Source organism: Eimeria tenella, genomic scaffold (assembly GCF_000499545.2).
Source record: "Eimeria tenella Houghton genomic scaffold, Eth_scaff10, whole genome shotgun sequence".
NCBI classification, from domain to species: domain Eukaryota; phylum Apicomplexa; class Conoidasida; order Eucoccidiorida; family Eimeriidae; genus Eimeria; species Eimeria tenella.
Genome location: NW_013541458.1, coordinates 493998 through 518451, shown reverse-complemented (window position 1 = coordinate 518451; position 24454 = coordinate 493998). Strand labels below are relative to the sequence as shown.

General features: G+C 53.2%; 5 protein-coding genes across 5 annotated transcripts; 2 read left to right on the top strand and 3 right to left on the bottom strand.

Moving 5' to 3' along the window:
- Positions 1 to 361: 361 nt before the first annotated feature.
- ETH_00013310 (zinc-finger protein ZPR1, putative) lies at positions 362 to 4548 on the bottom strand (the record flags this gene model as incomplete). Its single annotated transcript, XM_013372588.1, has 7 exons — positions 362 to 430; positions 1973 to 2397; positions 2612 to 2714; positions 2908 to 3020; positions 3199 to 3342; positions 3517 to 4120; positions 4333 to 4548. 7 exons carry the CDS (start codon positions 4546 to 4548, stop codon positions 362 to 364), a joined length of 1674 nt encoding a protein of 557 aa, XP_013228042.1.
- A 3506-nt stretch (positions 4549 to 8054) lies between these two features.
- On the top strand, positions 8055 to 9173 carry ETH_00013305 (uncharacterized protein; the record flags this gene model as incomplete). Its single annotated transcript, XM_013372587.1, has 1 exon — positions 8055 to 9173. The coding sequence occupies one exon, from the start codon at positions 8055 to 8057 to the stop codon at positions 9171 to 9173; it is 1119 nt and encodes a 372-aa protein (XP_013228041.1).
- A 2164-nt stretch (positions 9174 to 11337) lies between these two features.
- On the bottom strand, positions 11338 to 14678 carry ETH_00013300 (uncharacterized protein; the record flags this gene model as incomplete). Its single annotated transcript, XM_013372586.1, has 6 exons — positions 11338 to 11610; positions 11929 to 12141; positions 12434 to 12584; positions 13055 to 13186; positions 13412 to 13709; positions 13970 to 14678. 6 exons carry the CDS (start codon positions 14676 to 14678, stop codon positions 11338 to 11340), a joined length of 1776 nt encoding a protein of 591 aa, XP_013228040.1.
- A 1175-nt stretch (positions 14679 to 15853) lies between these two features.
- On the top strand, positions 15854 to 17776 carry ETH_00013295 (uncharacterized protein; the record flags this gene model as incomplete). Its single annotated transcript, XM_013372585.1, has 1 exon — positions 15854 to 17776. The coding sequence occupies one exon, from the start codon at positions 15854 to 15856 to the stop codon at positions 17774 to 17776; it is 1923 nt and encodes a 640-aa protein (XP_013228039.1).
- Positions 17777 to 19690: 1914 nt separating this feature from the next.
- Positions 19691 to 19957, bottom strand: ETH_00013290 (MGC89823 protein, related; the record flags this gene model as incomplete). Its single annotated transcript, XM_013372584.1, has 1 exon — positions 19691 to 19957. One exon carries the CDS (start codon positions 19955 to 19957, stop codon positions 19691 to 19693), a length of 267 nt encoding a protein of 88 aa, XP_013228038.1.
- Between the last annotated feature and the right edge of the window lie 4497 nt (positions 19958 to 24454).

Here is a 24454-nt window from a genome sequence, read left to right as displayed (position 1 = left end):
GTGCTGCTAAGAGCCAAAAGCCAAATTAGTTTGTTGTTGCTGTTGCAGCTGCTGCTGCTGCTGTTGCAGTTTGAAGTGAAGTGCGTAGACACTTCGCAGCTCTTCGCCTTCTCTTGCAAAGGCGAGGGCAGACACCTGCCGTCTAGACACCCGGGGGCAGCAGCGCAGCAGCAGCTGCTGCTGCGCTGCTGCTGCTGCTGCGCTGCTGCTGCTGCTGCTGCTGCTGCCGCTAGAGGTGTCGGAAAATAGAACAAAGTCCGGTGGAATTAACGGCAATTATTGTTCAAATATTTATTGTTTTAATAATAAACTTTTAAACAATAATTGCCATTAATTATTAATATTTTAAAAGTTTTCTTTTTCAAGTCTTCATGTCCAACAGCCCCAGCGAGTCGTCTTGCTGCGGCGTTCTTTTGTACACTTCCACTGTCTGCAGCAAAACAAAGAAATCCATTTTGCAAAATAAAATAAAAGTATCATTTCTTTTCTTTTGTAACATAAAATTAAAATACCATTTCTTTTATTTTGCAAAATAAAATAAAAATACTATTTCCTTTATTTTGCAAAATAAAATTGAAATATCATTTCTTTTATTTTGCAAAAAAATAAAATATCATCCCTTTTATTTTGCAAAATAAAATACAAATATAACTTTTATTTCGCAAAATTATATTTTTATCTTTTATTTTGCAAGATAAAATATCTCTTGTTTTGCAAAATAAAATATAAAAATACAATTTCCTTTGTTTTGCAAAATAATTTATCAAAACATATCTTTCATATTGCAAAATGAAACATTAATAATAAAATATCTTTTATTTTGCAAAATTAAATGTATTATTATATTATTGTTTTATTTTGCAAACTTAAGCATCTTATCGTTTAATTTATGTTTTATTTTGCAAGATAAAGTATCAATTTTGAAATGAAGTGTTTCATTCTGCAAAATAAAACGCCAAATCATAAATAAAAGACAAAGTTTTATTTGCAAATTTGAACATAACAAATTAATGTCTTTTACTTTGCAAAACAACAATAATGTTTTATTTCGCGGGATAAAACATTATTATAAATAATAATGTTTTGTTTTGCGAAATAAAACATTATGAACAATAATGTTTCATTTTGCGGAATAAAACATTATAAATAATAATATTTTATTTTGCGAAATAAAACATTATTATTATAAATAATAATATTTTATTTTGCGAAATAAAACAGTATTATTACAAATAATAGTTTCATTTCGAAAAATAAAACAATATGATATGTTCTATTTTGCAAAGTAAAACATTACTCAGAAGTAAAAAAAGAAATAATATTTTATTCTGCGAATAAAATATATAATAATAAGTATGTCTTATTTTTAAAAATAAAACATCATTTCACAGATAGAGAGTAACGTTTTATTTTGCAAAACAAAACATTATTTCACATACATAAAAAAATGTTTTATTTTGCAAGATAAGATGTATTTTTCATAAATAAAAATCAAATAATAATGTGGTTTCTCTCGCAAGAATAAAACATTACTTCGCAAGTAAAAAACAAATTATTATTTGTTTTTATTTATGAAATAATGTTCTTATTTCGCGAAATAAAGAAAAATTAATGAATAAAAGCGAATAATAATGTGATATTCTTTGCGAAATGAAACAAACTATTTTGTAAGCAAAAGCGAATAATAATTTGCAAAATAAAGCATTTTATTTCGGAAATAAAGGCAAATAATAATGTCCTTATTGCAAAATAAAACTAATTATTTCATAAATAAGGGCAAATAGTAATGTGTTTTATTTTGCAAAACAAAGATATACTAAATATATAATAAAAAATTATGTTAAAAGCAAATAACAACATATTATTTTGCAAAATGAAAAAACTAATGATTTCACAGATGAAAGCAAATAGTAACATTTTATTTTGGAAAACAAATATTTATTTCGGAAATAAAATTAGTTGAACTGCTCACGAGAGTTTCATCCAGTTTGGAGCTCCAGAGGACTTCTCCGGGCTGGGCCTCTTTGAGTTTCTTTTGGAGTTCTTCTTCACTAATTGCTGCACCTGGAGCTTTTGCTGCTGCTGCTGCTGCTGCAGCAAGAGCCCTTGCTGCGTCGCCGTCGACGTGGGTGGAGGCGTCGACTTGCACTGGGGGCGCCTTTGCTGCTGCTGCTGCTTCCCGCAGCGCCACAAAAGACAAGTCCGCGGGGTCATTGATGATTAATTTGAAAGGCAAAACACTAAAAACTCCTTCTTGCATTTTGCGCAGCTCTTCGCAAACAAATTCCATTCTCTTCTTCGAGCTTTCCGCAGCAGAGTCGCCGCTCGCGAACGGCACGCCCTCGCTCAGCCCGTCGGCCAGCGCCTTCAGCAGCCCTTCCACCGTAGTTAAAGTTCCTGCAAATTAAAACACTTTTGCGTCTTTTGGAGTTAAATTTTCTGCAAAAAACTGCAGCACTTCGCCGCATTTTTGGACTCCCGCGCGTCGCTTTCCGCGCCGGGAAAGCGGCGGATCGCGCGGTGTACGTACACCGCAGCTTGCGCGGAAAGCACTGCGGGAAACCCGCGGGAAAGCTGAAACCTTTAAGTAACCTTAGGTTTTAAAGCTCACCAGCTTCTGCGCCACCTTCCATTGAAAAGTCCAAACTTGGGATTTCAACTGTGGCCGTATCTCCCTTGAGAACATCTCGGTTCAAGTCGTCGTGGCCCTCCACCTGCGGAATCCGCAGCTCAGAGTCGCGCACTTTTGTCTTTGGCGTTTTCGCATTTCCCAATTCCCGAAAAGGCCCCACTGACACGCGCAGCAGCAGGCCCCAGCAGCAGCAGCTGCTGCTGCCCGCCGCAGCAGCTACAGCAGCCGCAGCAGCTGCAGCAGCTGCAGCAGCTCTTTCAACGGGGAAACTTCACCGTCAGAATCCACCTTCGCGCAGCCAAGCCGTAGGCCCCTGCTGCTTTAATTTCGGAGTTCTTCGCCCCGCAGTTCGGGCAGCAAAACGCGAAGATCAGACACTCGCGGAAACCTGCACAGAAGAGCAGCCCGCAGAGTTTTGCAGCAGCAAAAGCGACAAAGTGGGAAGGTCTTCATTTCTTAAAAAGAACACCTGCTCATTTTGCTTCTTCCAGCTTTCTTTTGATGATTTAATCGTTGGAAAAGAAGCGCTGCTGCTTGCTGCTGCTCGCTGCTGCTTGCCGCTGCACCTGGAATGTTGACTTGGCAGACTTTGTTGGTCGTGCTGCAGCCGCAGTGCGGGCAGTCCACTGGCAGCAAAAGGGCCTCTTCTTTGAGAGCTGCTTCTTCTGCTGCTGCTGCTGCAGCTTCTTCTGCCTCGGGGGCCCCTTCGTCTGCGCACAAGCCACCAGTCCCACCGAAAAGCCCTGGCAGGGGGCCCCCTGGGGGCCCCGTTGGGGGCCCCCAACTGCTGCATCAGCCCTGGCGGGGCGCGTGGACTAAGCCGAAACACAGGTTTGCTGCCGCTGCGGCTGCTGCTGCTGCTGCTGCAGCAGCTGGTGGCGCACTTGTCTGGGACTGTTCCGGGGCTTCTTGGGCCTCGAAGTACCCCATTGCATGCAGCTGCTCCTTCGTCCTTTCGAAGTGCTTCACAAGGAGGCGGCTGTCAGCGCGCTGCAGCTGCCGCGGGCTTTCCGGGGAGGCGCGAGCAGCTTCCTGCGGCGCGCTGCTGCTCCCCGCAGCAGCAGCAGCAGCAGCAGCAGCGTCCTCCAGCTTGTGCCTGGCCTCTTCGCCCTTGGCCGCAGCAAGCGCCAGGCCCTCCACGTAGCTGTTGCCGCTGGGGTCGTGCAGCACCAGCAGGAAGGGCTGCTGGCCGGCAGCCATGTCTTTGAGGCTGCGGACGAGGCGGGAGAGGCGCTGCGCCTTTTCAGTTTCGCCGAGCTGCATTTGGTAGAGAGCCGCGAACTTGAGGTTTTCGGCGAAGGAGGCGACGAGGCCCTCCACTGTGTTCAGCTCCGCGCGCGCCCGCGAGGCCGGGACTTCCAGTTCAACTTCGGGGATTTGGACTTCGCAGTGTTCGCTCCGCACCACTTGCCGGTTCAAGTCCAGCGGCGAAGCCACTCGGCACTCAATGTGCACGCCTCTGGGGGCCAGGCTGCCCGCGGCCTGCACCTGCGCGCAGCAGCCCGCGCCGCAAACCCGGAAACTTGAACTTCGCGGAAACTCCCGACAGCGCCTCCCTTTCGCGCGATCTCCGCTCACTAAGTCCCAACTGCCTCGAAATGCAATTGAAAACCATTAAAAACTACCGGGGTGGCGCCCGAAACGGCTGGAAAACGGAGGAGAGCTCGCACTGACGCAGCTCCTTGTGCAGCTTTCCTTACCTCTCTGTTCGCGTAGTTGCAGTGCGGACAGCTGAACGAGGATATCAACAAATCCTTGAAATGAGGAACCCGGTGCAATAAAATACGTGTTTCCCCATTTTCTTCGCAGTTTGGACACATGGAAGTGATCCGGTTCACGCAGTCCAGCAAGCTGTCGGTTTCTTCCGCGGGCTTCCCCGGCTCGCCCGGGGGCCCCACCTCCGCCTCCTGAGACATCCTGTAAAGAACTAAACACAAATTCCGAAATAAAACAGGTTTAAATCGACAAAGACGCCGCCTTCGAAGGGTGTAAGGCACGCCTCTTCGCCTCAAAGCAGTCAATGTACGCAGCAGCCCGACCGGGGGCCCCAGGGCCCCACAACTGTGTGTGAGGTGGTGGTGTTCCTTTGCATGTCAAGCCAAATGTTTATTTAAGCACTTTCTTTGCATTTAATTTGTAAATGCAAATTACCAGGTGAGGGGGAAGCCCCGCCGCGTGGGTGTCCTTGTGCTGTTCAGCTTTCAAGTTCTCGAGGCTCCACCGAGATGCAGCCTTCTGCTGGCTTGCAGGTTGAATCGCTCCAGTGAAATCATTCAAATTAGGCTTTTACATTCTGAAAAGAGCTTTTTGCAATGTCATAGAGCCAGCTTTACGGGCAGAACTCTGCGAGATCTGCGGCTGCGCGCCGCCGCAAGCAGCAGCAGCCTGTGGAGGGAAACTTCGGGAAAGCTTTAAAGAAAAGCCGCTTCAGCAGACATTGAATGACACTGAATGTTTTATTGTTTTGAATTTTATTCAACAATTCAGGTTTCCTCCAATTTGCTGCACGGGAAGGCTCAATTCAAAAGCCACTGACTTGAATTCAGTGGCGTCTTCAGCACGCATTCAATTCAAGATTTCCTCTTTTTGAACATTTCTCACTTTGCCTCTCTGCAGGCCTTAATTAAGTTCATAAAAAGGCAAAACTTTTCTATTTTGGAGCTATAAGTGCAGATTTAAAGATGTCAGTTTTCAAGTTGAATGGATCTTCACTGCATGCAGAAAGCGCTTCCACTTCCCTCACGCTATCTTGGGGCCGCGGCGGCTTCAAGGGCAAAGGAGTTAAAACAACAATATTTCTTTGCCGTTGTCTTGTCTCTAAACATCTGCAGTGCTGCTGCAGCGCTGCTGCAGTGCTGCTGCAGTGCTGCTGCAGCAGCACTGCAGTGCTACTGCAGCGGCTGCTGCAGTGTTGCTGCAGTGCTGCTGCAGTGCTGCTGCAGTGCTGCTGCAGTGCTGCAGTGCTCCTACAGCCGCTGCTACAGTGCTCCTCTGCTGCTACAGCCGCTGCTGCACCGCTGCTGAACTGCTGCGGCACTGCTGCTGCACTGCTGCTACACTGCTGCTGCAGTGTTGCTGCAGCGCAGCAGCAGCGCTGCTGCAGCACTACTGCAGTCCTGCGGAGTAGCTGCATGCATGCTGCTTGGGGCAGAGCAGCAAGGGAGGAAACTAAAGAAAAAGAAAACAAAAAACGCTGAAAATTATAATTCTAAAACTTCTGTTTCCTGCTGCAGAACTTCTTCATCATAAAAGGCGAATTTTAAAAACTCTTTTAATTAATTTTGAAATTAAGAAGCAGCAAATGTGCTTCTGCTGCTGTGGGCCCCCACAGCAACTTTAGGCTTTTCTGTGTGCTGCTGGTTAACAGTCAAGTTTATTTGTGTTAATTAAACTGGATTTGCAAATATTTAATTTTAAATGCATTTGAAGCTGCAAACGAAGCTGCAAAAGCCCCATGAGTCCCCACTGGGGGGCCCCAGAGGCCCCCCGTGGGGGTCCCCAGGGGCCCCCCGTGGGGGTCCCCAGGGGGCCCCCCAGGGGCCCCCTCAGCAGCAGCTATGGGTCCCCAGAAGCAGCAGCTGTGGGGCCCCAGCAGCAGCTGTGGGGCCCCAGAAGCAGCAGCAGGAGCAGCAGCTGTGGGGCCCCAGCAGCGGCAGCTGTGGGGCCCCAGCAGCACGAAAAACAGGGCAAAAAGGAAGTTAATTTGCTTCCAAGTATCTCTAAGTGACTCTTTTGCTGCTGTGGGGCCTCTGGGTGCAGCAAAGCCTTTAAAGTTTCTTCAAAAGCTGCCAATTGGGGCCCCCAAGGGGGGCCCCCAATAGGGGCCCCCCCCGCTGTGGGGCCCCTGCGCTTGCTGCGCATGCACCAGTGGTCTGTAGGGCCCCACAGGGGCTCCCTGTAGGGTCTAGCAGCGCAAGTGCTGCAGCAGCAAGACTAGTATATTTGGGGACTGCAGCAGCTGCTGTTTTTGCTGCTTTAAACTTTTAAATTGCTGCAGCATTGCTGCTTCTTTCTTTACTTCTAAAATGAGGTCTTAGGGGCCCTTTTTATTCTTTTAAACGAGACTTCAGGGGCCCCATGGGTTACGAAACCCCAACCCCGGGAACCCCCTGGGGCCCCCTGGGACCCTCCGGGGCCCCTTGGGGGCCCCTCAGGGCCCTTTCGGGGGTCCTTGGGGCTAGGGGGGCCCTAGGCACTTTTGTTGCAGCAGCAGCTCGCGCAGCCATTTGCTGCAGTGGAAGCAGCAGACACTTTGGGAGCCCACAGCGCTGGCGCTGCAGCAGAGGGGCCCCCCCAGAGGGTTTAGGGGGCCCCTGTCTGGGTTTATGAAGCTTTGAGGGCCCCTAAGCTGCAGCAAATTGAAATGCTGCTTCGAATTTCATGGGGGGCCCCGCGAGCCTTCGCCAGACACCGCGGCGCCAGTGCTGCAGCTGCTGCCACCGCCACTTGGCCCGCGAAACGGGCGTTTTGAGAGTTTTTCTTGAATTATTAATGCAAAATAAATGAAAAGCTTTGAAATTAAATTAAATTAAATTGTTTTTTGGGGGCCGGAAATTGAAAATTGAGGGATTAATGGGGAGGCGGGTGCGACCGCCCGGGGTGGGTCAGGGAGCCGCGGGTTTCCGCGAAGCCGCGAGTCTGTGCGGGGAATAGCACTTGAATTTAATTTAATTTATTATTTATTTTATTTAATTAAATAATTTTGCAGTTTTTTGCGCATGTTGTTTCTCTAGGAGGCGCAGGCGCGCGGGGGCGCTCACGGTCGCCAGGGCGGAGGCCGCAGAGCTGCAGCGGCGGCACCGGCTTCCTGCTGCGGCTGAAACGCGCTGTTACTGAATTTAAAACAAATAAAACAATTTGAAATAATGATTTTGAAGTTTGCAAACATTATTCGGGCGAGTGCATCGGGGTGTCGAGACAGCTGGACAACTGGGCGCAAGCGATTTCGATGCAGTGCCAGGGAGCGACTGCAGCGCGCATGCGTCTTCTGCTGCTGCAGCAGCTGGAGGCAACAGCAGCATGAATTTGTTTTTTACTTTTTGCGAAAGAGGGATTAAATGAATTTGGAAGCTCTGGCGAGGACACGGCAGCCGCGGCGAGTTCGTGCGGCCCGCAGGAGCAGCAGCAGGAGCAGCAGCGCTGCAGGACCTGCAGTGTGTTGCTGCTCCTCGCGCGCCCAGCGCAGCCCCCAGCACCGCTCCAGAAGCCCCAGCTGCCTCATTTGCGATTTATTTTGTCAAATTTATAATTTTAAAAAAGGTTTTGCATTTATTTGGGCGTTGGGGGCTCCGAAATCCGGTGCAGCGGCGGCAGCCGCGCTTGGGCAGCAGCAGCAGCAGCAGTCCGCGGCGGCCGGAGCCCGCGGGCCCGCAGCAAGTGTGGGGCCCCAACTGGCTTAACAAAAAGGTTTATTTAAGCAAAAATGGCAAGATTTAGACTTGTAGGGCCCTGGGCGGTGGGGTTGTTGTTGTGGGTGTGTTCGCCGCTGCTGCTGCTGCGCTGCAGCGGGGGGGCCCTCGGCCCCAGCCGGCGGCTGCGCCCGACGCTGCGGCTTGCTGCAGAGCAGCAGCAGCAGGAGGAGCAGCAGCAGCTGCAGCTGGAGCAGCTGGACCTGGTGGTGGACGGGCTGCAGAGTCCCGCGGGCCTGGGGGCCCCCGTGGAGGCCCTCCTGGGGGCCCCCCGGGGCCCCTCGCGGCGGCAGCAGCGGCGGCGGCTGCCTGTGGGGCCCCTGCTGCTGACTGCTGCTGCAGTGGGGGCCCTTGTGGCGAACTTCGCGATGCGGCGCGTGGGGGCCCCCCCGGGGGGCCCCCCCCGTGCGCGCGGCGCCGCCGCTGCTGCTGCGGAGGAAGAACAGCAGCAGCAGCTGCAGCAGCAGCAGCAGCAGCTGCTGCTGCAGCAGCTGCTCGCGGAGGCCGACAGCCTGCGCAGCGAGGTGCCGGAACACTTTGCTGCTGTTGCTGCTGCTTACAAAGAGCACTGCAGCACAATATCCCGGAGGTACAGAGAAGCCCTTTCGTGTCTGTACAGCAGCAAACTGGTGTCTGCTGCAGCAGCAGACGCAGCAGAAAACCACTTTTTGCTGCTGGAGGAATCCTGGGGCCTCCAGGAGGTGCAGCAAACTTGGACAGAACTTGTGGAGAAGCTCACGCTGCAGATGACTCCCCCGGAAGCAGCAGAAGTGTCTTCTCTTGCTGCTGCTCTCGTTTCCCAGTTTGCTGCTCGCCTCGAGCTGCTGCAGCACGAGTGCGCCACGGCCTTGGCGCAGCAGCGCCGCCACGTTGCTGCTGCGCTGCAGCAGCACGAGCTCGCCGCTGCAGCGGGGGGCCCCCTGGGGGACCCCGAACTCAGGGCTGCGCAGCAGTTTCTTTCTCAAGTTGCTTTTCTTAGAACAAAGGGCCCCAAACTTGAGCAGCTAAAGGGGCCCCTGGGGGCCCTCGAGAGGGCCCTTGCTGCTGCTACTGCAGCAGCACGAAAAGCTGCTGCAGCACGCAGCTCGGAGGAGCAGCGGCCGCCGCCACGCAAGCGCAAAAGGTCGGGATAAACAGCTGCTGCTGCTGCTGCAGAGGCACTGCTGCTGCTGCTGCTGCGGAGAAGGACAATGTGGAGGAGCAGGAGGAGGCTGCTGAGGCGGCAAGGCGTGCTGCTGCTGCTGCTGCTGCTGCTGCTGCTGCTGGAGGAGGAGAGGGAGACGCATGCAGCTATTTGAATGCATGCAGCAGCAGCAAAAGCTGCGCAGCAACAGGAGGAGCCCCAACTTGCTGCTGCATGCATGCAGCCACAAATACTTTCGGGCGACCGCGGCTTTTCCAGCAGCAGAGCTGCTGCTGCTGCTGCTGCTGCTGTGCCCAGGTGTACGCTCACCTCAGCTCTCAATACCCATGAGGAGGTGCCTGTACACCTGAAAAGGTCCCCATACACCTGAGGTCCCTATACACCTGAGGTGCCGGTACACCTGAGCAGGTGCCCATACACCCGAGAAGGTGCCTGTACACCCGAGAAGGTGCCTATACACCTGAGGAGGTACCTGTACACCTCAACAGGTGCCTGTACACCTGAGGAGGTGCCTATACACCTGATAGATGCGTATATACACCTGAGAGATGCCTATACACCTGAGCGATGCCTATACACCTGAGAGGTGCCTGTACACCTGAGGAGGTGCCTATACACCTGCGGAGGTGCCTATACACCTGCGGAGGTGCCTATACACCTGAGGAGGTGTCTGTACACCTGAGGAGCTGCACATACACCTGAGGTGCCGGTACACTTGAGGCGCCCGTACACTTGAGGAGCTGCCTATACACCTGAGAGGTGCCCATACACCTGAGAGGTGTACGTACACCTGAGAGGTGCCTATACACCTGAAAGGTGCATATACACCCCGTGCCCGCGTTTGCTGCTGGAGTGTCCGCAAAGCGAGCAGCAGCGAAAGCCCCACTGAGTCGGAGGGGCAAAGAGATATTGCTGCTAGAAGTCTGCTGCTGCGCTGCAGCGCAGCAGCGCAGCAGCTGCTGTGCTGCAGCGCAGCAGCGCAGCAGCACGAGCTGGTGTGCTGCTGCGCCGCAGCACAGCAGCGCGAGCCAGTCTGCTGCTGCTGCGCAGCAGCGCCGCTGCGCTGCAGCGCAGCAGCGCAGGCCCATCTGCTGCAGCTGCTGCAGTTGCTGCAGCGCAGCAGCAGCTGCTGCAGCACGAGCTGTGCTGCTGCGCTGCAGCGCAGCATCAAACTTTATGTGTGATTTTGTGCTGCACGGAATCTTTGAGGCTGTGGGCGCAGCAGCCTGCAACATTTGTCTCAGTCATATTTCGAATATTTCGGACTTTTAATTTAAAATGTAGTTTAATTATTCCAAAAATGTAATTAATTAATTAAAAAGGTATTTAATCAATTCAAAAATACAATTAATTAGTTAAAAACGTATTTAATTAATTCAAAAATATAATTAATTAAAAACGTATTTAATTAATTCAAAAATATGATTAATTAAAAATGTATTTATTTAATTCAAAAATGTGATTAATTAATTAAAAATGTATTTAATTAATTCGAAGATGTAATTAATTAATTAAAAATGTAATTCGCTTAGAAATGTGATTTAATTAATTCAAAAATGTAGCTTAACTAATTCAAAGATGTATTCAATTAATCAAAAATGTAATTATTGCAAATAATAAAGTCTAATTAATGCAAACATTGTAGTTTAATTAATGCAAAAATGTAATCTAATTAATGCAAATAATGAAGTTTAATTACTGCTAATAATGTGACTTAAATGACGCATATAATGCATTTTTAATTAATGCAAAAATGCAAAAAGTCGAAATTAAATAAATAGCGGACTTGCCAATGAGCTGCATGCGCTCTGCTGCACTTTGCATGCAAAAGAGGCTTTTCAAGAAAACGCCAAAATGAGGCATGCACGGCCTAGTCGTGCATGCATGCATGCATGCATGCATGCAGCCACTGCATGTATGCAACCAGTGCATGCATGCATGCAGCCAGTGCATGCATGCATGCAGCCACAGCGTGCGCGCATGCATGCAGCCAGTGCAGGCCTGCATGCATGCGGCCAGTGCATGCACGGAGCCAGCGCATGCATGCGGCCCGCGCACGCACGCCTGCGCCCAGCGCGTGAACGCATGCATCGAGTGCATGCATGCATGCATGCATGCATGCATGCATGCATGCAGCAAATTTGGAAGTTCGTTCAGTTGTCTTCGTCTCTGAACCTCAGCGGAAATTCTGGGTCATCAAAAAGCCACTCTTTTCCTTCTCGCGCCTCCAGAGCTTCCATGTCTTCGGGGCTTTCCGCAGCAGCAGCTTCCAGCCCCGGCAGCAGCCTCTGCTGCTGCTGCTGCTGCTGCTGCGCTGCAGCAGCAGCAGACGGCTGCAGGCGGTGCAGCGCAGACGCCAGCCACCACTGCGCTATGACGGAGCCCGCAGCTAGGCCCCGCAGAGAGACCCACGCGCCCAGACCAGCCTGCAGCAGCAGCAGCAGCAGCAGCAGCAGCAGCAAGGCGGTAGCAGCACGGCAGAGCACCAGCAGCAGCAAAGCAGCAGCAGCGTACACGTCCGTAAGACACTTCGCCGCATCACACGCTGGCCAGGAGCTGGGCGGCTCTCCCCAAGCTAAACCCTAAACCCTAAACCCTAAACCCTAAGCGCTAAACCCTAGCCTAACTCCCAAACACAGACAGCCCTCCCGCGTCCTAAGCTGCCCCTGCAGCGCCAGCAGCACAGACGCTAGCTACCTGCCCTCAGTGCAGCAGCAGCAGCAGCAGCAGCAGAGAGGACCCACCAGCTTCCAGCACAAATAGGCCGACGCCCCCCCCACCAGCGCATGCAGCCCCAAAACCCCCGCAATCTGACACAGCGCGCGCAGCGGCTGCTGCCCCGGGGCCCCCGGGGCCCCCAGGGCCCCTGGGGCCCCGGGGGCCCCCAGAGCCCCTGGGGCCCCTGGGGCCCCTGGGGCCCCCAGGGCCTCTGAGGTTTCTGGGGCCCCTGGGGAGGTCTGCGGAGACTCAGAGCAGCAGCAACTGACACGGGGCAGAGCCTCTTAGTTTTGGCTGTGCTGCAGAGACACAGGAGCTTCTGTAGGGGCACGAGCAGCAGCAGCAGCAGCAGCAGCAGCAAGGGCCCGCGCAGCAGCAGCAAAGCATGAAAAGAGCGCCCGCAGCAGCATCAGCAGCAGAGAGCAAGAACAAAGCGCCAGAAGCGGAACGGCAGCAGCAGCAAAGACGACAAGAGCGCCTACAGCAGCAGCAGCAGCAACAGCAGCAGCAGCAGCAGCAGCAGGGGCTTACGGGGGGGCCCTGGGTCTGCGGCCGCGGCGGCTGGCCGCGGATGAGGCGGGCCGCGAGGGCCCCCGCAGCCAGGAGGGCTGTGGGTGCTGCTCGAGGTGCTGCTGCTGCTGCTGCCAGCAGCGGGAGAAAGTGTTTCGCCGAGGACCCCAGCCTGCAGCGCAGCAGCAGCAGCAGCAGCAGCAGCAGCAGCAGCAGCTTTGCGCGGGAGAATCGCGGGACAAAGGCAGCACAAAAGGCGGGAGAACAGAGACCCAGGGGGGCCCCTAGCCCCTCTTAACTGCTCCAGAAGGGACAGGGGGGCCCCCGGGGGGCCCCAGGGGCCCCCAGGGGCCCCCGGGGGCTCCCTTGTTCCCGGGGGTCCACTGCTACGGCAGGGGAACGGCACACACATAAATGCATGCATGCACGCATGCATTTGTGCATGCATTTGTGCATGCATTTGTGCATGCATGCATGCATGCAGAGAATGCATGCAAAGACGGAAGAGCTGCGGAGCTGCAAAAGAGGAGAAGCAGCTGCGGCCTTAAACCCAAAAGCAAAGCCCCCCACGCAGATAAACGTAGCTGCCGCTGCTGCTGCCGTGCTGCTGCTGCTGCTGCTGCTGCTGCTGCTGCTGCTCACTTTTGCAGGAAGCTGGGGGCCCTCTGGGCCTGCTGCTGCTCCTCGCGGACTTGAGCAGCCAAAGCCCCAAAAGCCTTCGGAAGTCCGAGGCCTTCTGCGTAGGCCGGGTCCAGCTCGCTGGGCGCATGCGCACTGCAGCAGCAGCAGCACAACGCAGGCATGCATGCATGCATTTGCATGCATGCATTTGCATGCTTTGCATGCATTTGCATGCTTTGCATGCATGCATTTGCATGCATGCATTTGCATGGATGCACTTGCATGCTTTGCATGCATGAATTTGCATGCATGCATGCATTTGCATGCATGCATGCATTTGCATGCGAGGAGCTGTACTGTGAGACTGCAGCAGCTCACAGGTCGTCGTCTGCTGCTGCTGCTGCTGCGGAGAGCGCAGCGCCTCCGAAGAAGAGCTGCTGCAGCCCGCGCGTCCAGCTGCTGCTGCGCTGCTGGCTGCTTTCCCGTTGCTGCAGCTGCTGCAGCAAAGCCCTTTCCATCAGCTCCAGCCACTTGCTGTGCAGCTGCTGCGCTGCAGCAGACACGGGCTGCTGCTGCTGCTGCTGCTGCCGCCACTTATGAAGGGCCCCCGCCACCTCCCGGGGCCCCACACCTGCAGGAAGCCCCAACACCTCCAGAAACTCCTCGTCGCTCATCCCTGCAAAGCCCCACGCCCACGCATGCATGCATGCATGCATGCAGGAGTGCATGCATGCAGGAGTGCATGCATGCGGGAGTGCATGCATGCGGGAGTGCATGCATGCATGCATGCGGGAGTGCATGCATGCGGGACCGACTGCACGCATGCATGCCGGTGCATGCATGCATGCATGCACTAATGCATGCATGCATGCACCCATGCATTTGCGTGCATGCATGCATGCATGCATGCATGAGAGGGGCGGTGGGGCTGGTCACCTGAGGGGGTCCTCTCGACTTCATCGGAAAGGCCCAGCAGCTCCTCGAGTTGCTGCTGCCGGTACTGCAGTGCTGCTGCCTTCTCGCTCCGCTGCTGCTGCCAGTCTGCAGCAGCAGCAGCAGCAGCAGCAGCAGCAGGTGGCTGCCCTTCTGAGACGCTGGCTCTCTCGGAGCTCGACGGCTCGAAGACCGGCGCGGGAGCAGCAGCAGCAGCAGCACCTTCACCACCAGCAGCAGCAGCAGCAGCGGCGGCTGGCCGCAGTGGCTGCCACTGTTTTGCCCTGGGTGCTGCTGCTGCTGCCGCCAGCTGGGGCCCCAGGGGCCCCGGGGGGCCCCCCCGGGCCCACAGAAAAGACAGGGGGCCCCCTGCTGCTGCTTTGCATGCAGCACTGGACCCAAAAAGAGGGTCCTGCTGCCCCCCAGTGGCCCCTAAGGGGGCCCCCCTGGGGGCCCCCGTGAGTACCCACCTTGTGACCCCGTGGGGGGCCCCTCTGGGGGCCCTCATGGGGGCTCCCCAGGGGGCCTTTGAGGGGGCCCCTCTGGGGGCCCCCCAGGGGCCCCCCAGAGAAAAGCTTGTGGGCTTTTGCTCGGGGCCTGCAGCTGCTGCTGTGCTGCTGACAAACTGAAGGTGTGGGGCGGAGAGCAGCAGCAGCGCCAGCAGCAGCAAATGGAGCAGCTGCAGCAGCTGCTCCATTAGCCGCAGGGCCATCGCGCAGCAGCAGCAGCAGCAGCAGCAGCTAGATGTGCTGCTTGAGGGGCTAGGCGAGGCAGCAGGGATGGGCTGGGCCTCCCGTGCACGTCTTTATCGTGCATTTACTGCTGCTGCTGCAGCTGCTGCTGCTGCTTCTCCAGCAGTAGCAGCAGCTGCTCCTGCTGTTGCTGCTGCTGCTGCAGCAACAGCAGCAGCGCAGCAAGAACTAGTCAACGCCGCGGCTCCCGCTTCTCAAGGTTCAAACCAACGGGGGGAACCGGGAATATGAGCTGCTGCTGCTGCTGCTGTTTCTGCTGCTGCTGCAGTGTGTATTGCTGCTGCAGTTTCTGCTGCTGTCGTAGTTTCTGCTGCTGCTGCAGTTGCTACTGCTGCCGCAACAGCTGCCGCTGCTGCTGCTGCCGCTGCAGCAGCTGCTGCCGGGTGCCGGCTGGCCTGTGTGAGCGCGGCTTTCCTGATTGCTAAAAGCAAAGTCTAAACTGCTGGCAGCAGAAGCAGCAGCAGCAGCAGCAGCAGCAGATGCGAGAGATGGGGCAGCCGACAGCAGCAGCAGCTCCTGCGGCTTCCCAGATCTGCAGCGCCTCAGCAGCAGTGCAGACGAATCGACTCTGTCTGCTGCAATAAAGAAGCAAAATGAGAAAAATAAAAAACAATTATATTTAAAAATAAAAATAAATTAAATTTAAACCACTAAGGAGCCTTCAATTCAATAAAAGGCTTGTGCAAACACAACCACTGCTGCCTCCAGCCCTGGGGGCCCCCCGCGAGGCCAGGGGGCCCCGTGGGGCCCACCGGCGCAGACTGGGGCCCCTCTTTAGCTTTCTGGAGTTCTGAATTTCTTTATTTGTTTTAATTTGAATTATTTAATTTAAAAAAGGAATTAAAATGGAAAAAAAGAGAAAGATTTAAATATGGTGGGGTGGAGTCCAGCGCGCAGCGCTGCCTCCGACTCCCGGGGGCCCCCGAAGTACATTTGAGGGAATCTTCGCATTTAAATTTATATTTCGATCTTTTTATTTATATTTTGATCTCATTTTATAAAATAAAACATTTTATTTGATATTTATTTGCTAAGAATGCATGCCTAGCCGCTAATAATGCATGCATAGCCGGGCTGCAGCGCCTTCGCCGCGGTTTAGGGTTTAGGGTTTAGGGTTTAGGGTTTAGGGTTGGCTATGCCGGCTGAAGAGGGCGAGTGGCAAGTGGTCTCTCGTCGGGGCAGACCCAGAGAAGGTAAGGGGGCCCCCGGGGGGCCCCCAAGTGGCAGCAAACTGTACCCTGGGGGGCCCCCCGGACCCGAATTTGCTGCTGCTTTCGCCCGCTATGAGGGCCCAGGGGCCCCCGTGACCGCCCTGGGGGCCCCCTGCTGCGCTGCTGCGGGGGCCCCCGAGGCAGCAGCAGCAGCAGAAGCAGCAGCACTTGCTGCTGCTGTGCGCAGCTTAAAGCCTCAGCTAGAGGCCTCAGACTTTTGGCAAGAGACCAAGACCAAACTCAAACAGGCTGTGCTGCTCGAGCTGCACACCATGTACCCTCAGGAGGCCCCTTGGCGGGCCCCTCAGGGGCCCCCCCACGGGGGGCCCCCCCAGGGGGCCCCCCTAGAGGACCCCCCTGGGGTGCCCCAGGGGGCCCCCGAGGAAGGTGTCCCTGAGGGCCCCCCCAGGGGCCCCCCAGAAGGCCCCAGGCCTGGGGCCCCCCCTGAAGGCCCCCCTGAGGGCCCCCCTGGGGGCCCCCCCGGGGGCCCCCCCCGGGGCCCCCCTGGGGGCCCCTACGGGGGCCCCCAAGCCCCCTGGGGGCCCCCCTGGGCGTTCGACTTTAAGTGGAGTGGCGTGGAGTATGGATTGGTTTGTCTGGGGCTGGGGAGCCCCAGCAGCAGCAGCGACGTGCGCAGCAGCAGGCTGCAGCTGGCGCTGGCTTTGCTGCTGCAGCAGCTGCTGCAGGTGCCTGGGGCCCGGACTTTTGTGGAGGACCCTGTGATGACAGCAGCAGACAAGCTGGCGGTGCAGCAGCTGTTTGCTGCTGCAGCAGACGCGCCGCACCCACAGCCAGCAGCAGAGCACCAGCAGCAGCAGCAGCAGCAGCAGCAGCAGCAGCAGCGGGGGCTCCTGGTGGTCTATTTGCTGCCGCACTGCGACGCAGACCTCTATGGGGATCTTCTCAACACGGAGCTGCGGCTAAGTCCTTTTTGCTGCCGCTGTTTTGCTGCAGCACGAAGGCCCCAAAAGCCACTCGGCAGCAGCAGCAACAGCTGCAGCAGCAGCAGCAGCTGCAGCAGCAGCAGCACAGACCTGTGCTGCGCAGCTTCACACTGTTCCCCTTCTAACAATAGTAGGCTTGAACCTGGGGACTCCCCCAAGTCTGGGGGCCCCCCTGAGTCTGGGGGCCCCCCTAATTGTGGGGGCCCCCCTGGGTCTGGGGGCCCCCCTGTTGGGTCTGGGGGCCCCCCTGTTGGGTCTGGGGGCCCCCCTGTTGGGTCTGGGGGCCCCCGTGGTTTTGTGCTGCTGGGGAACAGTTTGTCTCTTTATGAAATGCGGCGAAGTCTTTTTGGGGATTTTCGATTTGTTAGAAAGAACAAGGAAGCAGCAGCAGGGGAAGCAGCAGCAAACGCGCAAGCTGCAGCAGCAGCAGCAGCAGCAGAAGCGGGAGGCGGCTTAGAAGCAGCAGCCTGTGGGGCAGGGACACTGTCAGCAGCAGTGGGCGAAGGGGCCCTCAGCAGCAGCCGCTGCTGCTGCGCAGCAGGTTCTGCTGCTGCTGCTGCTGCTGCTGCTGCTGCTGCTGCTGCTGCAGGGGCGTGTGCATGTGAGTGGGTGGAGCCTTCGCGGGGGGCCCTGCTGCTGCTGCTGCTGCTGCCGTTTGTGTGGGAGCAGCAGCTAGAGGCCCCTTTTGCTGCTCATCCTGCAGCATTTAATGACTTGGCCATTTGCCGGCTGAGGGCCCCCCAGACAGAGGCGGAGCGGCGGGCCCTGTGGCGGCAGCAGCTGCTGCAGCAGCAGCAGCAGCACAGCAGCAGCAGCAGCAGGGGCGCAGCAGCAGCGCAGCAGCAGCCGCGCAGCAGCAGCAGACACAGGAAGGGCAAAGGGTGGCGGAAACGCTCCCAGTAGCTGCAGACACAGCCAGAGCCGTCCCCAGGACAGCCGCAGCAGCAGCAGCAGCAGCAGCACCAGCTCGAGCTGCGGCAGCAGCAGCCACACGAGCTGCAGCAGCAGCCGCGAAGGCTGCAGCAGTAGCAGGAACGCAAGCTGCAGCAGCTGCAGCAAATCAGAGGCGGCCGTCATTACTGCTGCCGCGGCTTGCCGTGCTGCTGCTGCAGCAGCTTGCGTTGCTGCTGCTGCTGCTGCTGCAGCAAGAGGCCCGAGGCGCAGATTAATGAAAACAATATATATTTATTTTTAATCATGTGAATTTCTTTTTATTTTCCCCAATCTCAAGTTCTATTCTGCAAACCCCGCGCTGTCTGTACACCCCAGCTGCCGCGTCGTTTCCCCTTTCTTGCAGTTAAAAGATTGTTTTTAATTCAGTTTAATTTAATTTAATTAATTTAATTAAATTAAATTAATTAAATTTAAATTAATTTTAATTCTAATTTTTGATTTAATTTCCATTTAGGGTTTTGGTTTGCCACGTTGGAACTCCTTTGGTTCTGTACATTGAAATTGAAACACTTCTGTATTTTTATCTATTTTTATTTTAATGTTTATTATTTAAATTTAATTTTTATTTATCTAAATTTAATTTTAATCTAATTTTTATTTATTTTCGTTTATTTGAATTTATTTTGCATTTTTGTTTCATTTATTTCGCATTTTGTTCTGCATGCAGCCGGGCTCTCGCATGCGCTTGAATTGCAAAATTAAATAAATTAATTGAAATAAATAAATTAATTAATTAAAACGTAAACAAAATAACGAACATGAATTAAAAGACGGAAACAAACTCAATTTGAATACCAACATAAATAGAGCAAATATATATGCAAGAACAAAATAAAATTAAAAACAAGAATAAATACAAAATTAAAAACAAATATAAATTAAAATAATAAATAAAAATAGGAAACTAAAAACAAATACAAGAAATTAAAACAAATATAAATAAAAAATGAAAAAGTAAAAACGCAAAAGTAAAACAAAACAAAAATCCCAAACACAAATGCAAAAACAAGTTCAAAATAGTTCAACTGTAAAACAAATAAATGAATAAAACAATTTTTTCAAACGCAGTTTTTGGAAATATCATTTAAGCGAGTTCAGGAGACATTTCCGTTTTATTTTATTTTTGAAATCCTTTTCATTTTAAAACGATTTAAATTCCAACATTTTTCAAATTTTAATCTTTTTTTAAATTTACTCCTTAAAAGTTTTTGTTTTGCTGCAGATCTGTGATACGTGTGTCTTCAAAACAAATAAATAAATAAAATTTATTTAAATGAATTATTTTTAAGATATTTAAATTCGAATATTTTGCGTTTCAGGCGCTCAGGTGTACATACGCCCCAGACTGCAAATACACCGCCTCAGCCCAGAGGGGCATTTCTTTGGCTCTGTATTTTAATTTGCTGCTGCTGCTGCTGCTGCTGCTGCTGCTGCTTCCTAATCTTATTCGATATAAAATACTTTCTATCCGTCGATCTGCTGCTGCTGCTCCCCAATCTTATTCGATATAAAATATCTTACATCCATCTGTGCTGCTGCTGCTGCTCCCTAATCCTACGCGATATAAAATACCCTGTATTCACCCCTGCTGCTGCTGCTGCTGCTGTCTACTCTCCCCTGCTTCCCGCGTGGCTCCCCGTACACCCCGCAAGCCCGCGGTGTCTGTACACCTCAGGGCGACAGCCGCAGAGCAAAGAACTTAACTTTCCACAGTCCACCTGCTGCAGCAGCAGCAGCTGCTGCTGCCGCAGCTCGCCACCCCCGGCTCCGCCGCCGCCGCCGCTGCAGCAGCAGCTGCTGCTGCAGCAGCCAGCAGCAGCTGCTGCAGCGGGGCCTGCGCATGCAGCTGGGAGGCCGCGGGGCTCACTTTTTGGCGGGAATGATTTGCTGCTTGAGGGAGGGGGGGAGGGAGCCCTCGATCTTCTGGGCCTTGGCCTTGTCGGCCACCACCAAAGTGTAAAGATGCTTCGAACATCTTATCTTGAACTTTGTAATAACTGCTGCTGCAGCAGCAGCAGCAAAGGGGGCCCCCTTGGGCCTGCGCAGGCTGCGGTGTATCACCACCTTGCGCGCGTCCTTCCGCCGCGCCGTCTGCAGAAACTCCCGGATGTCTCGCAGTTCGCGCGCCATTTTCTCTGCAAACAAAAAAACAAACATTTATTTCTGTTTTTTTATTTAAATTCCATTCTTTTCCGCAAAATTTGACCCAAGTTCCGCAAAAAATCAGTTAAATCCGACCAACCTGCAAAACACACCCCAAAACCCCAGTAGCAGCAGCAGCAGAAGCAGCAGCAGCAGCACGGCGAATCCGCAGCAAAAAGCGACAGAAAAGGAGAAATACAAAATAATTTAAACATTAAAATCCAAATTTATTTTACTTCCAAAAACAGAAATTCTAATTCGCAAAATTCCGCCGAAAACGGCGAAAACGGGCGCGCAACTTGAGGTGTACGTACACCGCGGCGGCGCCGCGGGAGAAAAGGCAAAAAGAATAAAGAGAAAAGTTTGATATAAAAATAAAAATAAATGGATTTGAATGGCATTTAAAGTGAGCAGCAGATTGGGATAATTAAAGTCATTCAAATGCGAAAAAATAAAACGCAAATACGAGGGAAAAGGCCGCAAACAGCAGCAGCAGCAGCAGCAGCAGCAAGAGCACAAGCAGCAGCAGCAGCAGGCGAAGCTCAGAGCGCGGCAGCACTTCAGCAGCAAATTAGATGGCTGAATGCATGCAGCAATCACACCCCTTTACGGCGCATTTATACCCTGCAGCCCTTCACAGCGACAGCCCCTGCTGCTGCTGCTGCTGCTGGTTTCGCTGCATAAGGCAGGAACAGCAGCAGCAGCAGCTGCTGCTGCTGCTGTATGCAGCAGGGCCTGGGCGAGGGCTGGCCATACACAGAAGGCAGCAGCTGGGGCCCCCCATAAGCCCCCAGGCTGCAGCGGCTGCTGCTGGGGCCCCTGGAGAGTTGCGGAGAAGCAAATAAAATAAAAATTGGAAAAATGTAATAAATAAAATAAACAAATAAGAAAAAAGAATTGGAAGAAGCGGGGAGAGGCGAGGGGGCTGGCAGCAGCAGCAGCAGGCGCTGCGCAGTAGCAGCAGCAGCAGCGGGGCAGCAGGAGAAAGGCACTCACCTTGAATGGACAAAATGAATTGCGAAACTGAAGAAAATCCAAACAAGTGCTGCTGCTGCTGCTGCTGCTGCAGTGTACATACACCCCATCCTGCTGCTGCCAGCCCGCAGCCGCCGCCCCACGCCCAAAGCGCAGCCGCTGCATGCAGCTCGCATCGGCGGCTGGGGAAAAAGAATTAAAAGGGTTTTAAATTTTGATTTAAATATTAAATTTAATTCTTTTATTTAATTTAATTCTTTTTTCGATATTTTAAACTTCTCAACGGCCAGCTGACAACGCCGGAGCCCCTGGGGGGCATTTGCTTCGCGCGCCTGGTGTATGGACACCACGAATGCATGCAATGAGGAAAGTCCAGTTTTTAAATTCAAAAGGGAATTGAAATAAATTAAAATTTAAAATTTAATCATTTGAAGAGTTTTAGAAGTCTTTTAGATAGAAAATACAAACGAACAGATCCTCCTCTCTCGCGGTTTTTTGCAAGCCCGCACTGCATGCGCATGCATCTGCAGATCTACACCATTTAGATATATGTATGCATTTTCAGATCTTCCAAATTTACATATCTATAAATAAATGAATAATTTAATTAAACGAGCCGTTAATTGCATTAATTTACTGTCTTGTGCAGCATCAAATATATTTGTGTAGATGGCCAGGTGTATGTACAGTGCACGTGAAGGCATGCAAAATTGCGCAAATAAACAGACATTTATACCATTTCATGCAGACAGTTAGAGGCTTCAGGCCTTGAATAACTACCAAATTTCAGAAGATCAATAAAATGAATTAAACTCACGATGTATGCAAATAAATATATTTCTTTTCACTCCTTTTAGCCCACACTCACTGCAGCCAGTTAGCTCACTTAAGAGGGACTCCAGGCGGTTTAGGAGGCCCCCAAGGGGGCCCCCAGAGGGTCCTAAGAGGGCCCCCAGGAGTCCCCAAGGGGCCGCCGAGGGGGCCCCCAGAGGGCCCCCAGAGGGCGCCTAAAGGGCCCCCAGAGGGCTCCAAGAGAGACTCTAGAGGGCCCCAAGAGGGCCCTGAGAGGATAGCACTAACGGGCCCCTAAGGAGGCCCTAAGGGGGCCCTTAAAGGGCCCCAATGGGTAGGGCCTTGAGGGGGCCCTAAAGCGCTCCTAAAGGGGCGCTTAGAAGGATATCAAAGGGCATAAAACTTGCTCTAGAAGGGTCTTAAAAGGGGCCCCTTGGGGGCGCCTTTTAAGGCCTTTGGGGGGCCCCTTGGGGGCCCTTTTGAGGGCTCTCAGGGGCCTCCAAAGGGGCGAGCTGGCTGGGCGAAAGAGGGTTGAGGGCCCCGGAGTCATCTGGGCTTCTAGGGGCCCCAAAGTCTTTAGTAAAAATCTTCTTTAAAATGCAAAAATCAAAAGTTCAAAAGCAAAGACAATAGTGAAGGCAGCAGCAGCAGCAACACCAGCAGCAGCAGCAGCAACAGCAGCAACAGCAGCAGCAGCAGGGGAGAGCAAGTTTTAGCCGCAGAAAGCAGTAGCAGCGCATGCACTAAGCAGCTAGCGCAGCAGCACTTCAGCTGCCCCCACAAAAGTCTCATGGGGGGCCCCTCAGCTTTTCCTGGGGCCCCCTGGGGCCCCCTGGGGCCCCCTAGGGCCCCCGGGCCCCCGCGGCCCCTGCAGCTAGCTGGCTCTTTGCAGCTAGCTGATGGTGGCTGCAGCTAGCTGGTGCTAGCAGCACAGCTAGCTGCTGCTAGCTAGGCAGCCGCTAGCCACAATGCGCAAGGCTAGTCTCACTCAGTGCTCTCCAAAATACGCTGCTGCTGCTGCTGCTGCTGCTCCAGCAGCAGCAGTAGCAGCAGCAGCAGCAGCAGCAGCAGCAACGTGACTTCGCCTTTCGCAGCTGCAGCCTTGGATGCCGCTGCAGCAGCGGCATGAGCTGGCTGCTAGGGCTTGAACTGCACTGCTGCTGCTGTTGCTGCTGCTGCTGCTGCTGTGATCGCCGGCCGAAGGCTTGGCATTGCCCCTGCGCTGCGCGCCGCAGCGACTGCCCACCCCTGCAGCAGCAACAGCAGCAGCAGCAGCAGCTGCTGCTGCTGCTGCTGCGGAGTCTCCCCGAGAGTGGCCTGCCGCACAGCTTGTGCGCTGCGGCGAGGCGCTGCGCTGTCTGTGTTTCGAGAGTGGACTTTTTTGTTTGAATCCTATTTTGTTTTTGTTTTTTAATTAATTTTGAAGTTAATTAATTAATTAATTAATTTATTTGAGGAGTTGCTTGGGCTTTTGGCTGCTGGTCAGGCTGGCGGCGAGGGTGGGCTGGTCGGGCTGGGTCCACTGGACAGCTACGCGCCGGGCGCCGCCGGGGCGAGCAAAAAGCCCTTCATTTTGGTTTAAAAAGAACAAATAAATGTTTTAAAACTAAAATAAATAAAATAATTTGAAATAAATGGAAAAATAACGGGCGAACGAGCTCAGCTGCAGGCGCGCGCAGCGCGGACCAGTCAGCCGCTCGCGGCTGCAGCAGAGCTGCTGCGGCGCCCCGGCGCGCTTTCGCGCTCGTTTTGTCCGCTGAAAACAAAGGAAGTAGAAAAATAAAATAAATAATTGAAATTTAAATAAAAAGAAACGAAGAAAAAGGGCATTTAGGCCGGCTTTGCCTGGCGGTGCATGTGCGGCTGGCGGCTCGTGCCGCCGGGTGTGTCTCGGCTGGCTCCGCAGCAGCAGCAGCAGCAGCAGCACTTGCCTTTTCTGGTCCTTTTGTCCTTTTTTGTTTTATATTTGATGAAGAATAAATGCATTTGCAGCAGCTGGACACGCTGGGGCTCGCTAGCTGGCCAAGAGGCCCCTCTGCGCTGCTGCGGGGGCCCCATAAGGCCCCTGCTGACGACAGCCGCTTCTGCAGCAGCAGCAAAAGGGGCCCTCGCCTTTTCATTTGCTGCTGCTCTCTTTTTGTTTGTCATTTTAGTCCCTTTTAGCTCTTTTTGTGGCTCGAGGCGCAGCCCTGCGGCTGCAGCCGCCAGGCCTTAACCCCAAACCCTAAACCCTAAACCCTAAACCCTCGAAGCAAGGGCCCCCAGCCAGCAGGCGGCCACTTGCCTTCGCTTTTTCCCTCAGTTTCTTATTTTCTCTTTAGGAGGCCCCTGGCAGAGGCGGCGCTAGACGCAGCAGCAGGAGAAGCAGCAGCAGCAGCAGCAGCAGCAGCAGCAAAGGAGCACGTGCTCGGCTACGGGTTCCTGCTGCAGCAGCAGCAGCAAACTTCAGACCTCAGACTGCAGCAGATTGTTTGCTGCTCCTGGAGAGTCCAGTGCGACATCTTTGGGGGCCCCGTGGCTTCGGTCAGCAGCAGCAGCGCACCAGCAGCAACTCCGCCACTCCTATCAGCAGCCACCAGCAGCAGCAGCAGCAGCAGCAGAGCAGCTGCAATGGGCGCAGCGCCCAGCGCATCCGCAGCAACTTCTCCCTCTGAATTGAGGGGCCTCTCCTGCCCCATATGCAGGCCCCCAGGGGGGCCCCCAAGGGGCCCCCCGGGG